The sequence below is a fragment of the Nicotiana tomentosiformis genome, chromosome 8 (genome assembly GCF_000390325.3).
Source record: "Nicotiana tomentosiformis chromosome 8, ASM39032v3, whole genome shotgun sequence".
In the NCBI taxonomy this organism is placed as follows: domain Eukaryota; kingdom Viridiplantae; phylum Streptophyta; class Magnoliopsida; order Solanales; family Solanaceae; genus Nicotiana; species Nicotiana tomentosiformis.
In genome coordinates this window covers 5,929,449-5,952,129 of record NC_090819.1, presented here as the reverse complement: position 1 = coordinate 5,952,129, position 22,681 = coordinate 5,929,449, and the positions used below count along the sequence as shown (strand labels likewise).

The 22,681-nt window shown below is 35.2% G+C and overlaps 2 protein-coding genes and 1 non-coding gene across 8 annotated transcripts; 1 reads left to right on the top strand and 2 right to left on the bottom strand.

The window, feature by feature from the left end:
• Nucleotides 1–1,959: 1,959 nt before the first annotated feature.
• LOC104087088 (uncharacterized) lies at nucleotides 1,960–7,241 on the bottom strand. 2 transcript variants are annotated; one of them, XM_009591482.4, is made up of 6 exons: nucleotides 7,015–7,241; nucleotides 4,926–4,978; nucleotides 4,802–4,831; nucleotides 3,856–4,723; nucleotides 3,249–3,518; nucleotides 1,960–2,359 (listed from the first exon to the last, which is right to left on the bottom strand). In XM_009591482.4, the coding sequence occupies exons 1-6, from the start codon at nucleotides 7,129–7,131 to the stop codon at nucleotides 2,291–2,293; spliced, it is 1,407 nt and encodes a 468-aa protein (XP_009589777.1). In that variant the 5' UTR covers nucleotides 7,132–7,241; the 3' UTR covers nucleotides 1,960–2,290. The 2 variants fall into 2 exon arrangements, with proteins under 2 accessions (XP_009589777.1, XP_009589776.1); XM_009591481.4 differs by having other exon boundaries at nucleotides 4,926–4,990; nucleotides 7,015–7,240.
• A 110-nt stretch (nucleotides 7,242–7,351) lies between these two features.
• On the top strand, nucleotides 7,352–7,424 carry TRNAF-GAA (transfer RNA phenylalanine (anticodon GAA)). Its single transcript has one exon. It is a non-coding gene; the product is annotated as a tRNA-Phe (tRNA).
• Nucleotides 7,425–9,589: 2,165 nt separating this feature from the next.
• LOC104087089 (myosin-2-like) lies at nucleotides 9,590–22,170 on the bottom strand. 5 transcript variants are annotated; one of them, XM_009591485.4, is made up of 25 exons: nucleotides 21,739–22,100; nucleotides 21,069–21,526; nucleotides 20,084–20,185; nucleotides 19,839–19,982; nucleotides 19,601–19,751; nucleotides 19,476–19,503; nucleotides 19,142–19,310; nucleotides 18,927–18,990; nucleotides 18,736–18,749; nucleotides 18,550–18,634; nucleotides 17,756–17,859; nucleotides 17,507–17,645; nucleotides 15,406–15,524; nucleotides 15,089–15,241; nucleotides 14,917–15,006; nucleotides 14,417–14,494; nucleotides 13,878–14,033; nucleotides 13,442–13,609; nucleotides 13,097–13,302; nucleotides 12,883–13,018; nucleotides 12,356–12,485; nucleotides 11,913–12,026; nucleotides 11,733–11,836; nucleotides 10,855–11,061; nucleotides 9,590–10,435 (listed from the first exon to the last, which is right to left on the bottom strand). In XM_009591485.4, the coding sequence occupies exons 2-25, from the start codon at nucleotides 21,519–21,521 to the stop codon at nucleotides 9,962–9,964; spliced, it is 3,588 nt and encodes a 1,195-aa protein (XP_009589780.1). In that variant the 5' UTR covers nucleotides 21,522–21,526; nucleotides 21,739–22,100; the 3' UTR covers nucleotides 9,590–9,961. The 5 variants fall into 5 exon arrangements, with proteins under 5 accessions (XP_009589780.1, XP_009589778.1, XP_009589781.1 ...); XM_009591483.4 differs by having other exon boundaries at nucleotides 21,069–22,170; XM_009591486.4 differs by having other exon boundaries at nucleotides 10,855–11,058; nucleotides 21,069–22,170.
• Between the last annotated feature and the right edge of the window lie 511 nt (nucleotides 22,171–22,681).

Genomic DNA, 22,681 nt, shown 5'->3' with positions numbered 1-22,681 from the left:
TCTTTCAAGTGGGTTCAACACGAAGGGTTATATCTATATTTTACAGAATTTAACCTACATAAAATACCAAAATTTTTCAACGAAGCGGGTTCATATGAACCCTCTTGGCTCTAGGTGGCTCCGCCCCTGCTAACCGCCAATGGTGGAGGCATACAGTGGTAAGGAAAATGTTTTCTATGAAAATGAGTGATTTTATCACTTATTTTCCCTTATTTGGTTGATGAGTGAAAAATATTTTCCGAAAAATATTTTCTAGTGTTTGGTTAGAGAGTAGAAAATATTTTTTTATGCTACTCTCCTCATCCCCCTCACCCCACCCCCTTCACCCAAGTCTCTAAAAATTCACACAAACCCAAAGGAACTAATGTGTTGCTTTACTTTTTTATGCAAAATTAACGTTGAAATTTGTGTTCCATAACTAAAAAAAAAACTCTTTATTTGGTTGAAAAAGAAAATATTCTTTCTAAAACATGAAAATAAAGTACTCATTTTATTGAAATAAAAGAAAATACTTTTTCTACATGAAAAGAAAGTATTTTTTTTGTTAAAATGAAAAAAATACTTTTATATATCATGAAAAAAAACATTCATTTGTTGAAATGAAAAACAAATCTATCTATAACATGAAAAGAAAGTATTTTTTTGTTAAAATGAAAAAAATACTTTTATATATCATGAAAAAAAATACTCATTTGTTGAAATGAAAAAAAAAAATCTATCTATAACATGAAAAGAAAGTATTTTTTTTGTTAAAATGAAAAAAATACTTTTATATATCATGAAAAAAAATACTCATTTGTTGAAATGAAAAAAAAATCTATCTATAACATGAAAAGAAAGTATTTTTTTTGTTAAAATGAAAAAAATACTTTTATATATCATGAAAAAAAACATTCATTTGTTGAAATGAAAAACAAATCTATCTATAACATGAAAAGAAAGTATTTTTTTGTTAAAATGAAAAAAATACTTTTATATATCATGAAAAAAAATACTCATTTGTTGAAATGAAAAAAAAAAATCTATCTATAACATGAAAAGAAAGTATTTTTTTTGTTAAAATGAAAAAAATACTTTTATATATCATGAAAAAAAATACTCATTTGTTGAAATGAAAAAAAAATCTATCTATAACATGAAAAGAAAGTATTTTTTTTGTTAAAATGAAAAAAATACTTTTATATATCATGAAAAAAAACATTCATTTGTTGAAATGAAAAACAAATCTATCTATAACATGAAAAGAAAGTATTTTTTTGTTAAAATGAAAAAAATACTTTTATATATCATGAAAAAAAATACTCATTTGTTGAAATGAAAAAAAAAAATCTATCTATAACATGAAAAGAAAGTATTTTTTTTGTTAAAATGAAAAAAATACTTTTATATATCATGAAAAAAAATACTCATTTGTTGAAATGAAAAAAAAATCTATCTATAACATGAAAAGAAAGTATTTTTTTTGTTAAAATGAAAAAAATACTTTTATATATCATGAAGAAATGAAAAAAAAATCTATCTATAACATGAAAAGAAAGTACTAATAATAATATTTTTATTTAGGGTGGGGTGGAGGGGTGGGGTGGGTAGGTGGGGGTGGGGCGGGAGTGTGGGGGGGTGGGGTGGGTTGGTGGGGATGGGGATTTGTGAAGGTTGAGAAGGAGTTTTGGAAAATGTTTTCCTTTCTCTTGATAGGGAATTGGAGGAAAATGAGTTCACGAGGAAAATGTTTTCCAAAACATTTAGGCCAACCAAACATGGGAAAATTGGAAAACATTCGTACCAAACACACCCTTAGCAATTTCAGAATTTCACAAGAATGTACACCCTTTAGATGTACAGGAAAAACTAAAGGGAGAAGGGGCTTGACTTGAGGTCTATAAAAGGGATTCTGATTGAAGCTACAGTTCATGTTTCATTTCTTGTAAGTTATCACTTGAAGGATCAAGATATAATCAATAGATCAATGAAATTTATCGATAAGTTTAGATGGCTTACCCTGTGAAAAAAGACAGCATCACAGTAATGTTGAACAAATTAATGTGGAAAATAGACATACTGTCAACTTTTGATCAACATCTGCAAAGCAAAATTTCAGAGAGCTTGATCTCCCATTGCAGCTCTCTTTTATTCAGTGGACATTGAATATCAACAAGATGAACTAAAATGAAAATCGTAAAACCTATTTGACAGCATAAGACGATCAACATATCATTTTATCCATCTTCGTTGCAGCTCGACAAGAATGAAAACAGGCAGAGTGCTACTATGTACATACAGATTAGCTATTTTATCTAAGGAAAACCTTCTTCTTCGTATTCACACGATTAGCCACGTCCCTTTTATTATCAGCGTTCACCTGCATTAGTAACATTGTAAAGGCAGTTAATCCTTTCGCACAATTGCTTCTCCCACCGAATTACTATAGGTGTAAGGACTATCTGACACCTCATAAATAAACAATGGGAAGAAACCCTATCAAAATGAGATGCAAGAGTGACAAATCTAATTATTCCTCAAAACAACCATACAGCTTATTAACCAAGGGCCTCGATAACTAATAAGTATATGCTTTAAAATAAATGTGCTAACTGGACCAGCTCAGACAGGCTTGGTCCAGCTGGATGGACTTGGTCCAGTCCTGCACTTGGCTCAATTCAAATGGGCCAGGCTGTGCTAATTTTAAGGGGATAAGCCCGACAAAGACCACGACCCCTAACGGTAAACAGGACTTGTAAAGGGCTGGGATAGGCCAGGCTATTTTCTTTTTCAAAAAAGAATGTTTCCTATATTTTCTTTTATCTTTGGAATTTCTACTTTATTCTTTTAGGAAATATCTCGGTTAAAAGTGGACTTTCTCTAATTCCTAGCTGGTCTGGACCGGGCCGGTCATGGTCCAGGTCACTTAACTGGTTGAAAAACCTAGGACCAACCTTGGCTCAGTAACTGGGCCTGGACCGTGCAGGCTCAGTTTTTTCTTATTGGTCACTCTGGGCTTTGTTTTATCAAGCTGGTTAGTCCGATTTCATGGGTCATCTCAGGTCTACTCTGTAGTTGTTAGGACTGTTGCACTCCATGAAATAAGGCCACAAACTACTGACTATGATCAATGAATACTCTAAATTCTGCAATCTGTCTCCAGAATGGGATCAATTTGCATATACTAATCTAATATAGAGATACCTTTTTTGTTTTTACAATTGAACAGAAAAATTAACAATAATAGTAGCTAAGAGGACAAAGGTTACCATCAAATCACTAGACTTTGCGTTCTCAGTGCTTCGTTTATTCTCCTTTGTGTAACTTGTGAATTCTGTACGACACCTTTGGTTGCCATTGATGCTTGACTTCTGGGTCATTCCCATTCTCCCAACCACATTCACCTTACTGGTGCCAACAGTCCTAACGCACTGGCTACCTCCAATTCTTGCAGTAGCCTTCGAGACCACAATTGAGGATACATGATCATTGGCTCTTCGAAATATAAGAGGTTTTCTTTGTACATTATGTTGATGTACCTATAACATAACACAAAAATTGGATAAATCAATTGGTTTGTCATTCGTTGAAAGTGACATGAAACGTTATGAAATAATGCATCACGAACATCGAACAGACTGAAGCCTGAGAGCAGCTCAATTTATCTAAAATGTTCGCCCTGGCTCAAATGCTCAATAATTTAAAGATGGTCAAAAACTAGGGAAACCCTTCTCAATCTCCAAACCTATCAGTAAAACAAAAGGCAAAAAGCATACAAATTCTATTCAATAGCCTACCTAATCATAACCTTTTACTGAAAATGAAAATGGGAAGCTTGTCATATAAGCTTTTCAAACAACTTTTCCAGTCTCTCACCTTTTCTTTAGCACCTTCATTCCTAATGGACGAAGAAACAGATCTTCCAGTAACCAATTTAGCGTTAGAAGTTTTATCAGGAGGTTGAACAGGAACCTTGGACATCTTTGCCTTCTTAATTTCTCCAATTGGAGCTCGAGCCATCCTACTTGCATTTCTACTATCTGGAGTTTTCTCTTTAATTTTTCTCTCATTTAGATTCTCCCTTTCCTTGTAGGGGTTTGAAGAAGATCCTACACTCGACATACTTGAAGAAGATTTCTGACCTTCTGACTGCCTAAAATTGTTTGCCTCCATTCTTGATGCTTGTCTTGTAACACAACTTTTCCCCAGACTTACTCTTAGATCTGACAAGAAGCCACTAGTTCGACCAAGTACTTGATCAGACACTTTGAGAGGCTTCTTTAAACTGTTAACGCCCAATGATTTTTGGTAATGTTGTTCACCGTTCTCCGATGTAATGCAGCTTCTTGGCAGGCTTTCGTATCTCATGACAGCCAAAGAGTTCGAGCTAATTTTTTCATTGCCAGAACTAAGATCTGGTGGCTGACAAGAAGAACCTGAGTCTGAAGCAGCATAGTTTGTTAATTTTTTGGAGCTTGCCTTCTGTTTAACTACTTTACAAGCTTCTGAATCTGCAGATGAAGATTTAGAGCTTAATTGTTTAACTGGATGTTTCTTATCCAAGGTAAGCCAATGATATCCTTGTCCCAATTGTCTGTTTCGGAAATCTTTGCCTCTTGATCTTGAAATCGAAGGTGGAAGCTTAGGAGAACATGACCCCTGCAACCCGAGCTCTAGGTTTATGGAACCCTCTCCAGCATGAGAAAATGCAGATTTCAACATTTTAGAAGAGGCGTGGTGAAACCTAAATATTCATTCAACGTAAGGATACCACGTCGATAAAGTGAAACTGCTTAAGTAAGAAAAACGAGAAGATGCTTACGGATGGCTTATGTGGAACCAATCATCGTCCCTGCAACAAAAAGATGAATATGCTGGATCAAGAAACTAATTTCCCAAGCAACCAACATGAATTTGAGAACCTAACAACTTGTGTAGATGCTCACTTTTCTTGATAGGCAGACTTATATTCTAAGGTAAGGTCCACCCACATAGGGGCCTCAATTTGATCCTGCAAAAATCAGCATCAGTAGAACATCAACCATAAACACAAAATTATAATGTAGGCCATGTAGACCACTCTAACAGTTCAATTTTATGGACACATTATAATTACAGGTAACAGAAAAGGAAAAGGCAATGGCAAAAGACTTGATCAACTACGCTTCAATTCCAAACAAGTTGACTGTACTATATGAATCTTATGTGTCCATTTTGTTCTATTCAGGCCATCTCACTCCAAAAAAAAAATTATTTCTCTCCTTTTTTCCTGATAACCGAGAAATCTGCTACTTCCAACTTTGAAACTCGGTGGATTAAAGCTCCCCCCCCCCCCCCCAAACCCCCTCACCCAAACATGGTTCACCAGTTAGGAATAATTTGTCTTTCTTTTATACCTACGGAACACTGTTGTACTTGTATGAATATTTAAAATGAACAGTGATTACTGCAGGCAAAAGCAGAGTAAAATACACTCAAATAAGAGGAGGTGCTACGAACATAAACCTCATGAGTCGCCCCAGCCCCAGCCATGAGCTGTAACACATATGCAAGAAGGAAGTATGCCTTAATGGACAGGTATACCAAAGAAGGGGAATCACTTGCTTCGACCATAAAAACAGTAACCAAAACCAGGGGCGGATGTAGAGGGGAAGGTATGGATTCATCTGAAACAGTAGCTTTGACTCGGGCACTATATATATGTTAAAAAATTCACTAAATAAGTACAAATAATTCATTTTGAGTCTAGTAAATCAAATGAATTGTGGTATAATTCGAACTCGGCCCATAAAGTTCAAATTATGGATCCACCTCTGACCAAAACCATATTGATTCGTAAGCTTCTGTAGATGAGGGATGCAAGATCAAGATTGCAAACAAACAAAGAAACCCAAATAAGGCTAAAAGATATTGGATTAACACGAGTACCAATGAGAGATGCCAGAGAATTTCCATTCTTTTTTTCTACACAAATCTACGGAAAAAACCACGTGAAAGTCACAATATGCACCATTAAACATACATTTTATTAACATTTACAACTACACCTCAATCCAAAACTACGCGCAAAATGTTCTTAGGAAAACTCAGGCTTCGCTGACATGTATCTCAATTGTCTTTATAAACACAGTAACATGGTGGGAGCATAAATTCCTTAAAAAGAGTAATTACACTACCAAAGCCACTACTTCATTATTACAACAACAACAACATTACCATTTTTAAAATAAAAGAATAGTTCAAATAGTAGGATGAGGTGCTCTAGGTAAACATAAGTAGTTTAACTGAAATTTTTTATCTAAAAATACTTATAAACTTGATATCTTAAAATAAGTTAATCTTTAAATAGTTTTACTCAAAGTTAGGCAAATTGACTAATCAAAAGCTAGACTTTACGATTAAATCTAAATGGAGTCAGCATTACAAACCGTGCTACTATAATAATTTAATACCCTAAGCACCAATCCAATAGTATAACTCCACAGATACTAAAATCCAAGGGTGTGGCCTAATGGTCAATGATGTGAGTTGAGAATCATGAGGTCTCAGGTTCAAATCCCAGCCAGCCAAGGCAAAATACTTGGTGATTTCTTCCCATCTGTCCAAGCCTTGATGGACAGAGTTACTCGGTACTTGTACTGGTGAGAGGTAGCAGCTGCCCCGTAGAATTAGTCGAGGTGCGGGTAAGCTTGCCCCGACACCACGCTTATAAGAATATAATAATAATTCCGTTAGAAAGATATATGAGTAATGACTATTATAAATTGGCTGGTGTAAGAATAACAAAAACACATCTATCGAAATTCCATCGTATCAAATGCAGAAGAATTCATACAGTTAACAGACATTCAGATCCATATTAACAAAGCACAACTTCTTACAGGACTTTTAACATTTTTTTGTGAAAAATTAGGAGGTCCCAATTACAACTGCCACCTCAACAAAACTAGATGGCTCAATTACACACACACACACACACACACAGAAAATATAAACAAATTAAATATACATTTTCAAGGTACTAACAGAAATTACCAGAAAAGCCCAGTGATCGAACTGTTCGTTGCATTTTTTGTTCTTAGGGAAACCTTCAACATCATTGGTTCCGCCATTTTCAGCAGGAAGCTTGTTTACCCGTTTTTTGATAACCATTTCTTGAGTTCACCGGACTTCAGAATCGGAATTTGTGATTCCGGCAAAAGTAAAGTGATTTTGCCTGTGCGTTTTGGCGTTTTTTCAGGTTGAAGGGATTTAAAAGCGCAAATGGCTCGAGGTCCTCTAAAAATGTCCTAATATTGCAATACGGTCCTCGTATTATGCAGTTATTATTTTCTTTTATATATGTACTTTACTTTATCAGACGAAGGGCAAAGCGGGGATAGCTCAGTTGGGAGAGCGTCAGACTGAAGATCTGAAGGTCACGTGTTCGATCCACGTTCACCGCATTTTATTTCTTTTATCAATTTTATCTTATTTGGGAACAAAACTTTTCATTTTACACTTCCACCTTGTTTGGATGGTTGTTCCATGTCGTATCATTTGTTGGGTTTCATAATGTATTGTATTGTTTGATGAATACAACATTTGCATAGATTGTATCATTTGTTGTGGTTTCATGATGTCACGCACGAACAATATGAAAAATAAACTTGCAATATTGCTAATAAATAATAGGATATGACGTAGAAATATTATATAAAAAGTAGAATAAAGGATAAAATATAATTATTTAATAGTAGAAAGACAAGATGAGAGAAAAAACTCAAGGTAACGACGTCACCACACCAAATCCGTCGTTACATAAAGTGACACTTTTCGTCAACGAATTTAACAATACGATCTAATAAAATTTAAGTAACAATCAAAACAAACATTGCATTTAAAGTACGTAAAAGGGCTAAAAATATCCTTGAACTATTTGAAATAGCTCAAAAATGCCCTCCGTTTGTTTGGCTCAAAAAGGGCCAAAATATATCCATGTCGTCTATATTTTGGACCACAAATGCCCTTAAACAGTTAGTCTTGCCATTGAAGGTGACATGGCAGTCCAACTAGGTTAGATTTGCTTACATAGCCATCCACCTAAGCAATCCAACATGGCAAAATTATTTTTTCGGAAAAATTAATTTTACGAATTTTTTTTAAAAATACACAATCAACACTTATTCCGAAAAAAGTAAAAAAAATTCGGAAAAATTATTTTTTTCGAAAATTTTATTAAAATACAAAATCAACACTTATTCCAAAAAAGTAAAAAATTTCCGGAAAAATTATTTATTTCGAAAATTTTTATTAAAATACAAAATCAACACTTATTCCGATAAAAGTAAAAAATTTCCTGAAAAATATTTTTGCCGTCCGAAATTTTTTTTACTTTTTTCGGAATAAGTGTTGATTTTGTATTTTTTTAAAAATTTCGGAAAAATAATTTTGCCATGCTGGATTGCTTAGGTGGATGGCCATGTAAGCAAATCTTACCCAGTTGGATTGTCATGTCACCTTCAATGGCAAGACTAACAGTTTAAGGGCATTTTGGTCCAAAATATAGACAGCAAGGATATTTTTAGTACCAAAAACAAACTAAGGGCATTTTTGAGCTATTTCAAATAGTTCAAGTGCATTTTTTACCCTTTTCCGTTTAAAGTAACAATACGATACAATACAATAGGTAACAACCATTCAAACAAGTTGTTAATGAGAAGAGAAGCTTCTATAGACATATAAGATAAGGTGTTGCTCAAGTATAGCTTAGTGAGGACATGACCATGGATAGAAAGGGGTGGAGATTGAGAATTAGGATAGATGTTTAGGTAGCCGAGCTTCGTCATTGTTTGTTACAGTAGTTTTAGTACATCATTTAGTGTATTTTTGTATTTTTAGACTTCTGTTATTACTTGTTATTGCCTTCGTTTCAGTTTTCTATTGCACTACCTAGTATTAGTTTTGGCTTGGTTTTCTGATTGGTTTTTGCTTGTCATTGTCATTGCCCCTTCCCTTTATTTTTCCTGAGCCGAGGGTCTACCGGAAACAACCTCTCTGCCTTTTTTATGGTAGAGTTAAGGTATGCGTACACGTTATCCTCCCCAGACCCCACTTATGAGAATATACTGGATTTGTTGTTGTTGTTGCCTTTAAGACTATAATTTTCCAAAATCTTCCTTTTTTGTTTCTTAAACTGCATGTCAAGTCAAACATCATATAAATTGAAACAACAGATTATATGCTATTCTGTCTAAAGAAAAAAAGATGGTTATATGCTTCCTAATCTCAACAATGGAGTCTCTTCTTTGTTTGTAACAGCAAAAAAGGAAAGGACAAGGGAAAAGTAGCAAGAACATTCAATCTTGAATGGGCAGCTTATCCTATCAAATAAAGTCCAGAAGCTGGTGTTTATCATATGAAACTTTTGTTACTTTTAAGTCCAACAACTCTAATTATGACAGCTCCACAATGGTTTATGACCAAGCTGAAATTTGACATGATTATTTTCATTTTGTTGAATGGAGAAGGCAATTAGGGATGTGAGCAGTATATATACAGGTAATTCCACTTATAACGATATTCTTAAAACAGCTAGGATTAATCAGTCCAGAAATGTATATCTAATAAGTAAAATGCAATCATGTTTTGTCACTCATTAAGTTATAAAAAATTAGTAATCATTCTTCTGCAATTGCAAACAATTTATAACAACTGCTGCAACACTTAGGCATAAAAATCTATGGACTAGGAAATTTCTAGTCTGTTTTCGAACTAACTCCAACATATATGTATGTTGAGAACCTAACATAGTCTACAACAAGCTATTCACAAACAGATGGATCAGAGTGGATCCTTTCGGAGCACGCTACATTCCCCAGTCTCGACTAGTTCTGCTACACTAAGACACCCATAGTTGGGAAAATTACTTTCAACTATACATTTTCACACACAAAAGAAGAAGAAGAAGAAGAAGAAGAAGAAGAAGAATTATGTAGAGTTACTATCTTTTGCTCTTCTTTCCCCACCAATTTCTACGAGTTTTTTCTGCTTCTGAATAACTAAGCTTGTGTACCTTTGCCTTTGTCTCCTTTAACCGGGCCTTGTAATCTTTCTTCCATTCCTCAAACCTATGTCTCAGTCTTCGAAAATCTTCTGCAGGATTAGTTGAATGTAACTGCTCTGACTTCAACTGAGCAATTGCCATGGCTTCGTCATCAAAATTTTGTCTCCGTAGTTCAAACTCCCTGTTAAGGTAATTGACTACACATAAACCGCCATTATTCTCTCTAATACCTCCAAAATCTACACCGTTGCTAGCAAATTCGATAGGAGTGCTGCCCCCAGGAGTGTGAGTGCCCATAGTTGTTGTGTCTTCAGAATCATAACCGCAAGGAGATTGGGAACCTTCACGTTTTCCAGGGTGACCGGCTGGATTGTCAACACCGAGACTCTTCTTGGCAGCAGCCAGACTTACCTGCGTAGCGAAGCATTTGATATATAAGATAGTTGGCAATTTAAACATTCATGTATATAGAAGAGCATAAACCTAAACTCCTTTTCTGAAAGCAAATTAAAATAATATCAACCACGTACACATCCATGGTAGAAAAAACAATTCTTCCTACATTGATAAAGATTTATTATTCTTTACTCTAACAATTGCTTCTCCCGTCGTGGGGAAAGAAAATATGCTTCTTCAATGCGCTAGAAGCGTAATGACTACATGCACATTAATTGCATCAAAATAACTTTCAAAAGGATTTTATCAGTCTCATTCCGCAGTTTCATCTCACAAACTTTTTCTTCAAATGGAAGGAAATGCAACAACAAAAAATTCTGCTTCGTGTATAGAATTATACTATATTATCACATGGATTTGGAGATATTACAAACCTGCAAAGACACCATTTGCTTTTGCCACATCTCCTCCATCGACCTCATCCTGACCTCATAATCTGACCATCGGGCCTCCAATTGGTTTACTTGCTCCTTTAGGGCAGCATTTTCCTTGTCCTTCTCGTCAAGGGATGCCTCAGCCACCATAACGCGCCTTTCGAAGTCTTCTACAACAGAAGGTAAAATTTCTGCAGGGAAGTCCTGCTGAGACAAAAAGATTTAAGCTTAGTACAGAATCAACCTTGCTTTCAGCTGTCAAAGTGACAGCCATGGGCAATTAGAACAGAGAAAAGAGAAATTGGAATATAAGGTAGAGAAAAGGGGTGGGCTCCATTAAATACTCTTGACCTACTGTCCTAATTCTTTCCTTTTGGGCTGCTAAGTGATTGTTTTTTCTTTGGTGCTGCAGATTGGGCAATAGGATTAACATCTAAACCAAAAAAGGGCCTTCCTATCCATTGAAAAAGACTCATATTTTCTCACTTCTTTACCTTCTAATTAAAGAATCAAACTCTCAGCAATTTCAAGACTGAGCATTTCATCGTCTAGAGAAAGGAGACTATGAAACATTTTCTCATTCCTCATATCAGAAAAGTAGCAGAACACCTTTAATTGGATTTGCTTGTCAAAAAAAGGGGGGGAAAGATACCTAAAACTGGCTTCACGCAACAGGCCACCAAATTCTTAAAGATATTAATCCTGAAGCAGACACTACAATTCTGAACGAAGAAAAAAGAAAAATTACAATAGTATTTATGAAAAAGCTTTTAGAAGAAAGATAAATCATTCCATGCTAAGGTCCCTCTAGATAACAGAAGTTGACGGACGAGAGCTTGCGTATGAAGATATCCACCATTCTCTATCAAATACGGTACCTTCACCTCCAGCGTCTTTCTGCCTTGTTTTTCTCTATCTTGGTTTAACTTTTTCAAACTCTGCAGCTGATTAAGATGCCTCTGTGCCAACCAGCAACGAATTGCTGCAATAAAAGAAAAGCAAGGCATATAAACCCATATTTCATTTCATAATCATAGTCGCCAAAGAAAAAACTTTACCTGATTGTATCTGCACAACAGCCACCAGCTGCTTGTCGTTTTCTTTGTTAGCAGCCTTTCGTTTCGACTCCAGAGATGCATTATACTGCCTTCTAGCAATTTCACCACGAACGACTACAAGAAAATATTTTGACATCATACCTCCAAGAATAATAACCTTGACTTAAAAGTTCCACAATATTTCATGTCGTTAATCACTTTAAGAACTTTCAGCAGTGTGACATATTTCCACTAAAAAAGAAAGGAAGAAAGAAATGAGAGAAAAGAGCTTGGATATGGAATCCCTGGTTGCTCAAGAACTTTAAGTCATATACTAACTACTTAAAACAAACAAAATCATATACAAACAAAACTGGCTTGAGAAAATTCTGTTCATAAATAGCTTCTTCGAAGGTTGATCAACATTCTCAAAATTAAAACTGCTGCAAAACATTTTGCCTTACATGACTGGAGTATGATGATGACTCCTTCGAGCTCAAGGAAGTGACGACGAGCACAATGACCACTGTAGCACTTCGGTACCTCAAGAGTGCCTTGCAAAACTTGTTTTCTCACATCCTCCAGTGCAGCAATCTACAAGTCACCAAGAAAGAAGTTCAGAAAATCGATACACCAGGAAATTGATTCTTTAATAACGTGCACAACCATTGCCTCACTAGAAGTCCAAATTAGCCATACTTATCATAGGAAAATTATTAGCATATTTATCTTCATTTCTCATTAGATAACTATAACAGGACTATTTGCAGAAATATTCCAAGTCAAATATGCTTCTTAAATCTGAAATTCTCTTCATGATGTAACCAAATTTTAAGACACGTTACATTTTTATTTGCTTAATTCTATAGTAGTAATGATTAAATAAGTTACAAGGTATCTGCTTCAATGATTAATGGCAATCCAAATTATTTTTCGTGATAAAAGAAAACATAGGTACACTTAAGAAACTACGAAAAAGCAACAAACTTACCTGTCCTGCCCGGAAATATAACTTTGTATACCCAACTTGGTACATTTCGGGAAGGATATCAAATTGCCGCAGAATTGCAACTGACATGCTTAAGGGATCTTTGGATTCATGAACTTGCGGAAGAAGGACACCATACCTAAATAACCACATTTGTATAAGTTATAAAGCATCCAAAAGGGAAATTCAGCAGCAAAGAAAGGAGCACATAATTCACCTTTTAGAGAATTCTTGATGTGTCATCCTAGTAGGATACCCAGATCTAGAGATCCTAGCAATGTCAAGAAGACCAGAGCACCTGAGCTGCTCAAAGACAAGATCATTATTGTACATGCCAGGAACCTGCTTATTGTTCGGTTTTATGCAACAAACAAAGTGTGGCGCAGTACTTTCCAACTGCTGCATCAATTTGAACAATAGGTCCTGCAAGATTTTGATAAAGGCAGCATTAGGTATTTCTTATAGCATCAGAATAAAAATTGTTATTTTCTCAAAAGAAATTTATAAATGTTTTTACCAGCACATCTAGTTTTATAAGGAATTAAGAAAATGACATAACTACCTTAAATTTAGTAGCAACTGTTTGCTTCTGAAAATCTGCAGACTGATTAGCAAAAGAAGAGGCAAATGACTTGGGTAAGTGTTCACTGCTTGACGAGAGTAGCTGAATAATGTCAGAGTGCACCGTATCTCTATTCTTCTCCAAGAAGCCACTTGTGTCATAGATGACCTAAAAAGATAAAATTAAACTTTATGATGGTCAAAACAGAACTATTAAAGCGAGTAACGAATATTAGATATACTAGAAAGAAGCTTATTGATCTTTATTAATTGAAACATCAACTATTGTCCATGAGCAAATTCTAATGTATCAGATCCCAAACCTTAATTGTCTCACAAGAGTCTCAGTTCAAGGAAATCGCCACTTCACATCTAAAAGGACATCATATGGCACAAGTTTTGACACCAAAAGGGATACATTTCGAAAAGAAACTGACCTCTCCAGCATAATGGTGAATGCCAAATTCTTCTCTATCTCCTATATAGCAAGGGTTAGCTTTCAGGTGCTGCTTAAGCTTATTGGCAAAGGTCAAGTCAGTCGCTTTATGAAAATTTGACTCTTCATCCAATAAAGATATCAGCCCAATGGATTTCTGCAAAAGGCATCATTGGAATCCACAGATCAAGATATGATATATAATTACACTGTGTACTGGATATTTTGCATTTTCAACTTCACTGTCGAGAAGTATTTCTACAATATGAACATATGGTGGGTGTCTGCGTGTGCATGTATGTTTGTAAATGATGTCCATCAAAATTGTGATAATTCGAATGAGGTAGTGTCTCTTCTTATCCAAATCGACAATTGAATATGAGAAAGAGAAAGAACACTACAAGGGAAAACAAAACAAGATTATGTCTGTGTGATGCTGAAGTGTTAAAAGTGTAATCCAAAGTGATGAAATTTTGCACAGACTATGAGTATTCCTGAATGCAAAATGAGTGGAAGAAAAGAACCAAAATGCACAAATACCTTCTCAAAAAGATCCAAGCACTCTTGGTTGTCTTGAAAATCTACTTTTGTCCAATCAATTCCATCCAATTCATATTCCTGAATTAAAGTACATCAGTTTTGGTGTCAGTATCCAACATAAGCTGTAATAAATATCCACAGTTGTCTGAATAAAGCTCAGATATCCACAAATACAAAGAGAAAAGTGTCTGATAATGATATTTATTTCATCTGCACAACTTCAACAACATTTGCAGACAGCAACCGAGGTCCTAAAATATGTGCTCGGACCTTCTCACTCCAATTCTCACGAAAAGTTCACTCATTTTTTACAAGGAAAAAGCTTCACTCATACTATAGCTAACTGATGCAAAGTCAGCAAAAAGCATTGTTCTTTGTTTTCCTATCTAAGTTTAAAGAACTGAGTAGCTGAAAGGAATGAAGAAATAAGAACCATATCCCAAAAAAAGGGCATGAAGAAATAAGAAGTCAGTAACTACAAAACATGCTAATGTTCTTACTTCTTGCTCAAGTTTGAACAGATGTCGGTTGAAATGCTGCTGGAGCCTCTCATTTGCATAGTTTATGCAAAGTTGTTCAAAGCTATTTTTCTGAAAAGGAAGAACGGCAAGTGAGACAACAGATATACTTTTATGTGGTACAATAGCAACAACATCTTGAAAATCAATTTACCTCAAATGATTCGAAGCCATAAATATCTACGATATTTATGGTTCTAGCAGTCTTTTCTTTACCCATTGCAAGAGATTTATTAATTTTATCCACTATCCAGTCAAAAAGGTTTGCATAGATGAACTTCGCCAATGCATCTCTTGTATCAATTGCCTGAACCAAAGTTAAAATCATTTTTTATGGTTCTTAAGAGAAAAGGTAGGAGTGCCGTATTCATAATACGCAAAAGTAACACACTTGTTGCATATTACGGCAAATGTGAGGATGAAAATGTCAGAGAGAATCTGTAGGAGAACCTATATAACCAAGTAACTTACCTGCTGCATGGTTAAACTCTTGACAACCTTATCCTTGCCAGTTTGCATTCTCCTGGTTGATAAAGCTAGCATGAAGTCATTGGCACTACAGCCCAACAAGCTAGCAGCATTTATAACGGCTGCAATATTAGAGATGGTGAAATACCAAACAGGTTAGCTTTAGCGCTGCCAGATAATCATAGATATAACATATAACACTGTATCAGGAAACTCGCACAATTGGGCATAATTCAAAATCTTCACGTACAAAGAGAGATGATTAGAAAAGATTTCATTTGCAGTTAAAAAAACAAGTGCAGGAAATAGTAGCAAAACTGACAATAACAAAACATGACACACTGTCTCCTACTCAAAGGAGAAACAACATTGTAATATTTGACCAGACAAAGAAATTTCAGATAGGCTACAGGGCAAAGCAGTAATTTCAGATTGACTGCTTTGCCCTCTTGAAAGAGTGCACAAACCTAAACATGTTATCCACACTCTTTCATCCTCCTTATAGTAATTTATGAATACTGAACATCTCCGTGTTTGTGAATCTTCTTTTCTTTTGTGTGCTAAACAAAATAACCATTGATCATCCTTTTTAGAGCATGGCATGGGGATGGTTCCAAATTGAGCATCTTAACGGAAAAATTACTTGAATAAAAGTGAAGAAGGGAAGTAAAATAAGGGGATACTGCAATGGGACAACGGAAATACATACTTCTATTCTAGTATCACAGTAATAAATACAAGAGATGATACGAATCTATTTTCAGTAATAGTAAAAGGAATAGACATGATTATCCCACAATTATTTGTTTTTAATGCCCCGTAAATTTTCATTAAGCCTAATTCAAATCTATGCTCCATGTCGCTCAAATTAGTTGTTTTATATAATGGAATGTGAGAAATACTTGGTTTAAGGTATTGGATCGATGGAAATACATTTGGTGGGTGATTGTAATGAAATGAAAATGAATACTGAAATATCTATGTTTTGATCTATCGACCATGCCAAAAGGGGTCGTGCTAGTGAAAATGATCATATAATCATGCTTAAGCCCACGCCATATTTGTACAAATATTCATAAGATACATGATGAGGCCAAAAGTGTTGTATTGAAATGTTATATATTGAAGCCAAATGAGCTGCATTATGATAACATTATGATAAAGCATGGCCCTCGGGGTGAATAATGAGAAAGTATGGCCCTCGCGCGTGAGGTATAAGAAGTATGACTCTTGGGAGCAAAGTATGATTTGCTAAAAGATCTGTGGGAATAAGTTGTCCCTCAAATAAGATTTCCAAACTATTATCCCACGTTTAAAGAATGTTTAATGTATGATGATTTATGGAACCTGTGAGCATAGTTTGATAGTGTAAATGGCCAACAGACAAATGATATGATTTCAAGGAATATCTTTAAATGTTTAAGCTAATCCATATGATTTGAAATCCCACGATTGCATATGAAGAGTTAAATGATCTTTCACATGTATATGATTTCTATTAATGATGTATTTATGAAACTATGTTTTGGCTACATAATGCATGTTCTCTGAAGGACCTGTCCCACCTTTTGGAGGGAAGTCTGCAAGACTTACCGAGAATTTTTATACGCACTCCTTTCACTATCTTGCATATACAAACTTGCATCCCACAGTTACGAGCTAGGTGCTCCACTTCTTTCGCAATGGAATATTTTACTTGCTGCTACTATATTGGGATGATTAACAAGGAATACTATTAATTACCAAGAATTATTCATCTTTCCAGATTACCAATTATTAAAGAGTCAACCATACTCTTCGTTTAAAAATAAATAAAGAGTAATACAGTTGCTTCTGACAGCACCTATCGCCAACTTTAATCCTGGAAGCAGTCTACTTTATCCGTTCCGTTCTCATTGCAGTCCGACTCCTCGTGTGAAAGAGTTTGAAGAACTGTATGACCTCATGGAACTCTAGAACTTTCATAAATTAAGAAGTCTAGGCTACATTTGACTACTAAGAATTGCATCAGAGATCAATAATGACACAAGTATAAGCATAGAAATCAAATATTAAAACAAGAGGAGCAAAATTGGCAAAACTGTGTTTCACAAATATAGCTCACCTTCACTTTGTGCAACTTCAACATAGTTTTCACTGCCAATTGCTTGGAATGTTATGTTTCCCAGCCATAGCACTGCAGCAACCATCTGAAAAGCATGCTCTTGGTCACTTTCGGACATCCCCATTGTGTTTAGGGCTTTCTGAAAAGGGAGTGCATGAAAGGAATTAATAACAAATAGATCCAACATGACTTTGAATCGAAAGAAAAATAAAATCTAAATTAACCATAAATTTGATCCCTTTAGCTCACCACAAGCATGTGAAACTTCTTCGCGTCATGAACATCATGGATCACCAAGCAATCACTCTGGTTGAGAAAGTTGTAGTCTGAAGCACCTTTCAGCTTAAGTTTATCTGACAAAAGAATCGCATAACTGTTCTGAATGTGAAAGCGCAAAATCTTCCAAGGACTTGTTTTCTTAACACCCACATCCTCTCTCAAACAAAGAGAAACAAAAACAAAAATCATGCAGAGTTGTAGAGTATTCGATCACACATCTAGCCAAGAAACAGTTGTTCGGCTTTTAAAATAGTAGAAACTATACTTCATCTAGTTTATGTTCAAATTCCAAACTTTCTGACTCAAACTTCCACGCACCAAGTATATAACACATTATTTTCCGCATTCAATAGCATCTAGGCAAAGCAACCACAGACTTGTGATTGCAAGCTCATACATATCTATAATTACAGTGTCACAAATTCAGACAAAAGATCACCATCATCAACTAATGTTTTCTAATAAAGAAAAGAACTTTATAAAAAAAATTATAGCTCCTGTGTTACCTTTAGTATCATAGTAATTTCAGTTCTAAGAAAAGATACGAGGAGAAACATCTCAAAGGTTGTAAAACGCAGCAGTAACAATAGAAGCTGGTTCATTGGCTTGAAAATGTTAATAAAGTTACATAGAGAAATTACTGAACAATCATATCCTACTGAGACAACTAAAACCTAGAGCCAATAACAGCTCTGAAGCCCAAAACAGCTAAAATAAGTAACAAAAAGATATTACAATAAAAGGTTCAATATCCAAATACAAACCTCTCAAAGCAGATGGAGCCCCAGCACATAGCTGGTAAAAGATATGGTAAGACCTCTCGCCATGAGCCAGTTGAACCACTCTTGACTGCCAAAATAAGACGTGTTTCAAAAGATTTAGACTCTGATGAACAGATACATATTTAACAAGACAATCCAACGAAGAACACAGAGAAGAAATATGCCCACCTTTTCGAGAAGAGCTGCTCATTATTTTAGCATCAACATATTAGACATGCATAAAGATGTGTAAAAGTCAGTAATGAGACCAAAACAATATTACAAGACAATTACAAGAAACTGATACCAAAACAATGCTAACAAGACAATTACAACAAGTTGTATTTTATAAGGAGATTCAACTTAGTAAGCATCCTTACATGTTTGTACATTAGCACCACAAATTCCTCCCTCTGCACTAAAATAAATTTCAATCAACTTTCCCTGCAACCCACCAAGACAACTATCAGTTCAAGTGCAAAAAAAGGGGCATAACCAATCAAAAATCTACTCCATCTCTCTCCCCCCCCCCCCAAAAAAAAGGGAGGGGGGGGGGGGGGGGGCAGAAAAGATGGAAACAAGTGTAGAGACTGACAAATCGAGTGGAGTTGTTATTCCTGGGAGTTTTGGCATTCCCAAAAGCCTCCAATATGCAACTTGTCTGCAGAACCTCGCTTTCTATCCGATTGTTTCCTCCACTAATCATAGCCAAGTATTCAATCGCGTATTTTGCTGTTTCCGTCTTCCCAGATCCACTTTCCCCACTACATGATATGAAGAGAAGTTAGTCATTTAGAAATACAAGCATAGGTTTATCGTAAATTTGATCATTACAGCCAAGACATGCAATTACTCAACCAGTTTAGAAAAACGCATCTTTACTGTCATCAGATTATATAAAATCTAACAATGAGACACTTCAAACCAACCTTATGATGATGGATTGATTTATTTCATCTGCAAGATACAGAGCGAAAGCAAAAAAAAAATAAGAATTGACTGCTCTCATCTAAAGTTTTCAGAGACCAGGAATGAACTTTGGTATTAAAAAGACCTTCCATCATTTGACTGTAGGCAGTGTCGGCAGTAGAATAAATGTGAGGATCATCCAAGAGTTTCTGCCTGTAAGCTGTAACAAGTTCGTTTCCATACAATTGGATCTTTTTGAAGGGATTGACTGCTATTAGAACAGGGCCCGCCTTAGTCTGGAAGCATAGAGAAAACAGAAAACATTAACCAAAAGACAAAGTTTTACATGTAATGAAACAATGAGTCGTCTTAAGAGTACGCACATATATTCTATCCTGAGCATATCTATATTGGAGGTTGTGAAGAACTGATGGCTCATTGAGATAACAAAGTTGTATGAGATTATCCATGCCCGAAAGAATATCTGGATTTGCAGGTAAAAGCTCTCCAACAGGCACCGCCACAACCTATAGGATGACAAAGTCTAAGTACATACACATCTTTTTAATTTCAATTGTTTTAAGCTTCACTGTTCATCATAGTGAATAGCCAGAACATGTGAACTCACACTGCCATCAGAAAGCAATACCGAAGCTTTGTCTCCAGAAGTTGATTGTATTTGTCCTAGTTCCCATTGACTACTTTTCAGACGGCACCAGACACGAAGCTTCTGAAACATAGAGCTTAGAAGTTGAGTGTGTTCAACCAAACATAACTCGTTAATTACGTTTAAAAATAGTCCCAAAAGCTATAGCACAATAGGTAAAATCCGTGAAATCTTCCCGCCAAAGAGCAAACCAAACACAACCAGACAAACAATGGTAGTTGAAAGTAGAAGATGCACAATTTTTCCTTACCTACTTGCCAATTAGTTAAAAACGTCAACTTTATAAACATACACCAGATTTACGAGTAAACTGCAGTAAGCTCAAGAAACAAAAGACCGAAAAGATATTTCAAAAGACATTCAAGAACTTATGCAGCTGTACTGCGTGGAAAAAACCAAACAAGAATTACTCTTATCAAACCTTACATTTAGAGTTCTCCTAAATCCCAAATGCCAAACTACTTGAAGTTAGCTATATGAATCATTTCTATTAACACTGATGTGTGAGCTTTCTGTCCTATACGAGTTCATGATGTTAGTTCCGTTGACGACATTCATAAGAGCTAGTCAATTAATGACAGTAGCAACTCCCATGCGAAAAAGATTATTTCAAACTCTAAGGACTGTCCCACTGCCCATTATCAGAAAGAGATTAAGTTCTATGCACTAACGGTTTAGAGAATATTTACACATTCATGTCATTTAAAAGGTGGTTATAGGTAACTCTACTTAATATGTATTGATTCATAACTTAGAATAAATGGTAAGTAACCTACTATAAGAGGTTAAATTACGCTAAAGGTGTAAAAATATCATTAGATTGTCAATGTAAATAACTTAAATCTTATCAGAAATCCAACATTATGTCGATGCAACAAAAGAAGCAGACAAAAGTATATAAAACTGAACACAAAACACAATCTTTACAGTAATTTCCTTTTTTTACCTTCTCAATAAAATAACTGATGTTGTCATTCCACTCATCCTCGCGAAACTTTGGGAGTGAATAAGGAAGTCTGTTATTATCAAGCTTTGCCCCATCTTTTTCCCAAAATCTCTGTCTATATTCCTTTTCTACTGAAAATGAATTAACATAAGGTGACTCACTAAACTCCATTATCATCTCTTTACCCTTTTTGGCCCCAAACATATTTCCTCTTTTCCCTTTAACCTCTTCTTTCTTCCCATTCTCCAATTCAACAACACTGCGATTTTCTTTAGTATTATTGGGCAATGTTCTCTTAGGAGAAGGAGGCCTAGTTCTGGAAGCTAATTTGGGCCGGGCCGGTAATGCCGGTGGTATATCTTTGGGCTTCTCATTCTCATCCCTTTGCTTGAGTGATTCCAGCATTTCTTCCAGAGAACTGCGTGTTCTCGACGGTGCCGAAACGGACAACATTGCATCTGGTTTCCAAAAAAGGAAAATAGAAACTTTCTTCTTTTAGAAATTTTTATTCGGTTGTAAAATGTAGTTTCATTCAAATCCAAAACCCCTGATTTTTAGATTCGGAATTTCAAAAACATGTTCGAGATTTTCCTACGTTTGGGGGTTCTCTCGAACATGAACATCAAATTTCAACCTGAAAATTCCAAATCAAAAAGAAAATGCAATAAACCTCGGATTCCTCGAAAATATCTTCGATTTCTGATAATGAGAAACAACCGGAATTATGAGCTGATAATTTTTGCTTGTGTTTCTTCCCTTAAGTGAAATGAAATTGTGGAAAAGGAAGTTTCTGGAAGCTTTCTTGTTAAGCTGAATCAAGAACAAGGTAACAGACCAATGGTTGCAGATTTTTCACAAATTACGAGGTTAACATGTGCTTGGGTTAAAGAGATTGTTGAGACGAAGAAAATGGAGAAGAAGGAGAAGAATAAAGAGAGGGCTAAAATGCTATTCAGATGTGTGTGCCTGTTATGCGTTGGACGTTGTTTATTGTTTTGAAAAAAAACACTGCCATTTTGAGTGAGAGATTATTTGGTAGTTGCTTTTAGGAAAATTTGAATTTTTTCCAAGTTAGGAGGTGTACATCAAAATAGAAAAAAGTCAGCTCGGTATACAGAGTTATTGAGTTTTACTTTTGATATCATTTTCTAGTTTCTGGTTCATTAGCTTGATCTTGCGTTCACGTAGTGTTCGTTAAGATCGCAACCCAAACCAAGGGTATATAATGTATGCAATCTATCCTTTTATAAGTATCGGTGACTGATTTCACGGCTCGGATCCTCCTTGACCTATAGGCCATACAAATATAATTCTACTATTGTTCCAAAACTCTTCTTCGAAATAAATATTTTTTTCGTGTAATATTTTAAGTAGAGTTACCCATACTTTGATAAAATACCGAATTATCATACCGAAATTAAAATTCTAAAATTTCGATATTGATATTTTGTTATTCGATACGATATTCAATTTTTAAATAGTGGTTATGGTATGATTTTGAAGTTTAAATCATACATATAAAAAATTAAATAATTTGGAATAGTTCAAGGATAAATTTGGATATGTCTCTTTAAAATAATACAATGATGTGGTAGACACTAGACAGACAAGGG

Excerpts from the sequence above, each read along its gene's own strand:
- LOC104087088 (XM_009591481.4), bottom strand. The coding sequence starts at position 7,131 with ATGGTTATCAAAAAACGGGTAAACAAGCTTCCTGCTGAAAATGGCGGA. Across the intron at positions 4,832-4,925 it reads AAGTCTGCCTATCAAGAAAA|GGACGATGATTGGTTCCACA; the intron begins GTGAGCATCTAC and ends TTTTTGTTGCAG. Across the intron at positions 4,724-4,801 it reads TGGTTCCACATAAGCCATCC|GTTTCACCACGCCTCTTCTA; the intron begins GTAAGCATCTTC and ends ATGAATATTTAG.
- LOC104087089 (XM_009591483.4), bottom strand. The coding sequence starts at position 21,521 with ATGTTGTCCGTTTCGGCACCGTCGAGAACACGCAGTTCTCTGGAAGAA. Across the intron at positions 14,495-14,916 it reads TGTTCAAACTTGAGCAAGAA|GAATATGAATTGGATGGAAT; the intron begins GTAAGAACATTA and ends ACTTTAATTCAG. Across the intron at positions 12,486-12,882 it reads TATATTTCCGGGCAGGACAG|ATTGCTGCACTGGAGGATGT; the intron begins GTAAGTTTGTTG and ends GGTGACTTGTAG.